Genomic DNA, 4,862 nt, shown 5'->3' on the forward strand with positions numbered 1-4,862 from the left:
TGTTTGCAGACTCGATATATCCTACGTTTTTAAACTTGTAATTTAGAAGCAAAAAAAAAATAAAATAATAATAATAATCAGAAAAAGGTTGAAATGAAGCAGTTACAACGGCCTAGAAACAAATTATGGGACGTGAATAGGTTCATTAAAAAAACCGAAGTCGTGAAAATGATGTTTCCTTACCTATGGTCGTAATTTTTGTATGAAAATGAGTTCTGAAAAATAGTGTTAAAGAAAAATAAAGACAAAAAAGAGATGACCTTCTTGTATAGTAAAAAAAAAAAAAAAAAGTGGTGATGTGTGTTGGGAAGGCACTGGCGAAAAGATTCTAAAAGAAAAATGAAAAGAATCGTTATCTCCGATGTTTAAAGTAGGGAAATCTGAAATAAAGAAGTTAGAAAGGCAGGGCACATATCCTGGGCTAGCTGTTGTTATAATGTTTATTCGTTAGAGGACATGAAAACGGAATGTCATTTCAAAAGCGTAGGGTTTTTTTTTCCTCTCAACGTTAAAATAGGTCGATTCCTATTTTAGTAACACAAAAAAGGTGGAAAAAACATACAAGATGTGAAATGATAACTCAAAGTACGAACGATGAAATGAACTTGTACTACTACTACTACTACTACTACTACATACATTGTGTGTGTGTACACAGAAACTGTTTCAAGAACACCACCTCCTCATTGTTTCAATGACTTTCTAAAATAGGAAGTAACACAAAAGCGTTCCAACTTTGACAATACATCGTCTGCATACAATATATATCTATTAATATACTTTTAAAATTTTACTTGTTTCTGTAACACATTATCATGTAAAATGATTTCACACACACAAATATTCACAACAGGCTTCTTTCAGTTTCTGAAAACGTTGGCCTGGGCCCAAAGTAGAAGGTTTGTTCAAAGGTGCCATGGAGTAGGACTGAACCCCAACACATGTGGTTGCAAGTTGAACTTCTTAAACCACTTAGTCATACCTTTGCCTTTTAAATGATATACTGATTGGATGGTCATGGTTGGAAAGTTTTTGTGTAATTTTAAAAGAATTCATAACATTTTCTTGATTTTAGTTTATGAAAATATCCAAAAATAAAACGAAAAGTAGTTTACATCAATGATATATTAAAAATATACATTCTCAGATAAAAAGAAAATTAAAAAAATAGAAAAGAATTTACCATGTTTACATAAGTTGGGTGTGGAAGTTTTCATCCAGAAATTATTTGTGGAATTCTCTGATGAGAGAGAAAAATAGAATTGGAAACATGACACAGCTTTAAAATATTTACATTTATAAAATCTGATGTTGATGATCTCTTGAAATGGTTTCAATAAATTCAAATAATAGAATGGATGTCACTTAGTTACATATATTTTTTGTCTTTGAGTTTTAACAAGCATTTAGCACTTTTTACCATTTTCAACTAATCCTTTATCATGTAGCTTTGAGGTTTCAATGATGTGGTTGTATATTTTCGAAATGACATTGTAGAGTAGGTATGAGAGGCAGGATCTAGCCAGATCATGTTACCTATTCTAACCAGTTGTCCAGAATAATGCAGAGTATAGGTCATTAACAGTTAATCATAGCATACATTTGTTTTGTATTGTGTTTATGACTTGTTCCCAGGTCAAACTCTAGAATATTCTACTTCCTCATCCCATTCCTTTCTGATAAAACAAGCCTCTACACGCACACCCTGCCTGGCAATATCTAACTCTGTTTCTCTTTGTTTAGGTTTGATCCAAAAAGAAAAAGCACGAAGAGCATTAAGTACTTTCCAGAGTAACACCTTAAGTTTTTCTCGATTTTCTAATCGTTTTACGAAATCTTCTCCCCCTCCAACGTTGCCCACCAAAACATTCAGGTCTGGTACCTACTCCAAAATGTGTTATTTGAATTCAAAACTGACACAGGCTAAACCTAATCAAACTTACCAAAACTCAGCTTCAACTTCAAAGACTGTTGCTTCTAATAATTACTCCAATACTCTTCAGTCTCATTCCCTTTCTTCCAAGTTTTCATATCCTTTCAAACCAAAGAATTCATATTCTATGTCAACCAAAATTCCCTGTTCATCATCATCATCATCATCACAAAGTAATAATGAAGTATCATCAACATCATCATCACTATCTTCACCCAATAAATCACTGAGTTTATTTGAAGCAAAATCCAAAATGGTTAAAAATGCTCAGGAAGATCTCATTAAAACTGAGGCCAAATTACAATGTCTAAAGACAACCTATGCGAAATTGTGTTCTTCAGCTCCATTCAGAACTGCTGCATGTCCAAACACAAATGTTCAAGAAATCATTCATCCTAAAGACACTGCAACTAAATCCATAACATCTCCAGTCAAAGAGAAACCTTCAGCACCTTCTCCAAAACCTGTTGCCATTAAACAGCCAACTTGTTTCAAGAACACAACAAAAGCACATGCTATTAAACTGTCTCCAAAGACTTCTCACATTAAATCGGATGTTTCTCTCAAATCTTGGATTCAAATTCCATCTGCCAAAAAAGCACCTCTCGTACCATCGTCATTGACTGCAGTTCCTCGACATTTCTCTTCTCAACACCTATCCACAGTTACACAGAAACCAGTTCCGCAATCCTCTAAAAATCTCAAATCTCCATTGGTGCAATGTCATCGGTATAAAATTGTCAGGAAACCTGGTGTAAAGAAGCCAACCACTCCATTGCCTAAAACTACCAAAATTTTTAAACAAAACAATCTTACGACCCCATTTAAGCTAATCAAGAACCAGTCTTCCTCCTCCTCACCGTCTTCCAGTGCAGTTGGTCTTCCCCTGAGAAAGACAGGGTATTCCTATTTTTCTTCAAAGAGCCTCTTGCGTGCAAGAGCTTTAAACCGAAATGCTAATTCTGTGATTGCCAAAGACTACAAAAAGAGGCTTGCTGCATTGTTAATTGATTTTGGCAAAGTTTCTTATCGCCCAAAGAAATTAGCTTCCAGCAACTTATCCAAACAGAAGATTGTCAGTGGTGAGTATTTTTTCATAATTTTAAGTCTTTTGACTTTCTTTTAAAGTTTATTTTTTAAAATATCTCCACAGAATTTCTTCTTGTTGGCACTGATTTGCTCATTGTGCCAAACTGTTGATGTTTGCTTGACAAACTGTTGCAAAGAAACTGCTACTGGCGCTTTTCACTAACCTCTCTTTAATCCTTTTATTTTAATAAGTAAATCAAAATGAGAGAGTTGGTCCCCTGATCTTTTTAAACTATTCCAGAGTAACAAGTTAGTCAGTTTAAATGAACATCTGTAGATTGAGGGCTGTTGGGAAAATAGGGGGCAGGCTGAGAATTCCAGATTACAAAATCGGGGTGAAACAAAACTGGATGGCATGTAAGAGATGGGGGTTAGTCTGTGTGAAGCTGGTGTGTAGATGTTAGTTCAGAGGAGCACATCCTATTGTAGTAAATAATCATCATCATTATTTAGCATCTGTTGTCCCTGCTGGCATGGGTTGGACGGTTTGATCTGGGTTGGCACACTGGAAGGCTGCACCAGACTCCAGTCTGATTTAGCATGGTTTTCTATAGCTGGATGCCCTTCCTAACACGAACCACTCAGAGAGTGTAATGGGCTAGTAGTTGAAGTATATTGGTGAGGGAATCTTTACTAATCAGTTGAATGGGTTTTTTATTTTGATTGCTGTCAAGTGTGTGTGTGTGTGTACAGCAGTAGTTCTCTAATGTGAATCATATTTGAGTTTTGGAGAGGGGCAGCAAATGGTTATTCTATATTGATGAATCTTAGCTTTTGTGAGGCAATTCTGAAATATTTGATAATGGTAAGAGATGATCGGGCACCATAACATCATGTATTTGTGGAACTTTTAAATATTTCATTTATTCCTGATTAACCCCAGTCACTGTTGCACTTTCGATAGTCAGATTGTGGGTTTGATTTCTGCACCAAATGGCGTGTTGTGTTCTTGAGCAAAACTCATTCCATATCATGTTGTTCTCGTTCTGTTTGGGGACCAGCATGTTAAAAGAATAGGCCCTGTATTTCCTCTGCATGCCATAAAAAAAGCAAATAAAAGGGATTGCGGTACAACCTTGTAAAGCCTCTACTAGCAACGACCACCCATGGGTTGTTGCCCTGAATGGTGCTGAGGCCTCTTCTGTCAGGACTGGAGAATCACCAATAAATGCTGGATGCAGCAATGTGCTGTTACAGTGCATACCCCTATACAACAACAACAACAACCAGCCTTGATCCACCAAACTCACAATCAAAGGCCTTCCTAACCAGAACTTCCTGGTTTTATTTTCTAAGGGTATCTAAGGATTCATTATCCACTGTATCCTTACTTTTTTTCCAGATGATGTGAAGTAAATTTGGTTGGTGTTACTATTCGGTTGAGCAACCATTTTAACGGCTCCTTGCAGGTCTCCATTCTGAAGGTTTTAGATTTTTATGTCTTTTCGGAAACAGACTAGATCATCCGTTTTGAAGTCACACTTGGACCTGATTATGTGTGTATGTGCATGTTTGTTTGTGTGTGTGTGTGTATATATATATATATATATACATATATATATATATATGTATGTATGTATGTATGTATATATATAGTTTATAGACAGGTGTTCTCTATATAGAATACACGTCAAAGTGCTCAAGAAATTTGATCTTGAGCCGTAGATGAGTAAATATGAGAAGCAAGTTAGGCAAGATGATTTACACAGAATATTTAATACATTTAATAGAAAAAATGTGCATGTGTTTGGGCATAAAATAGTCCGACCAAAGCCTTGTGAGTGGATTTGGTAGACGGAAACTGAAAGAAGTCCGTCGTATATATGTGTATATATGTATG

General features: G+C 35.6%; 1 protein-coding gene across 1 annotated transcript in view; it reads left to right on the forward strand.

Annotated features, from left to right (window-relative positions):
• LOC106872170 (zinc finger CCCH domain-containing protein 3) overlaps positions 1-4,862 on the forward strand; it is a 16,623-nt gene that overhangs the window by 2,156 nt on the left and 9,605 nt on the right. Inside the window, exon 2 of the mRNA XM_014919058.2 lies at positions 1,744-3,015. Within this exon, the coding sequence (XP_014774544.1) occupies positions 1,744-3,015 (1,272 nt within the window). The remainder of the gene's footprint in view (positions 1-1,743; positions 3,016-4,862) is intronic.

The sequence above is a fragment of the Octopus bimaculoides genome, chromosome 17 (genome assembly GCF_001194135.2).
Source record: "Octopus bimaculoides isolate UCB-OBI-ISO-001 chromosome 17, ASM119413v2, whole genome shotgun sequence".
Classification (NCBI taxonomy): domain Eukaryota; kingdom Metazoa; phylum Mollusca; class Cephalopoda; order Octopoda; family Octopodidae; genus Octopus; species Octopus bimaculoides.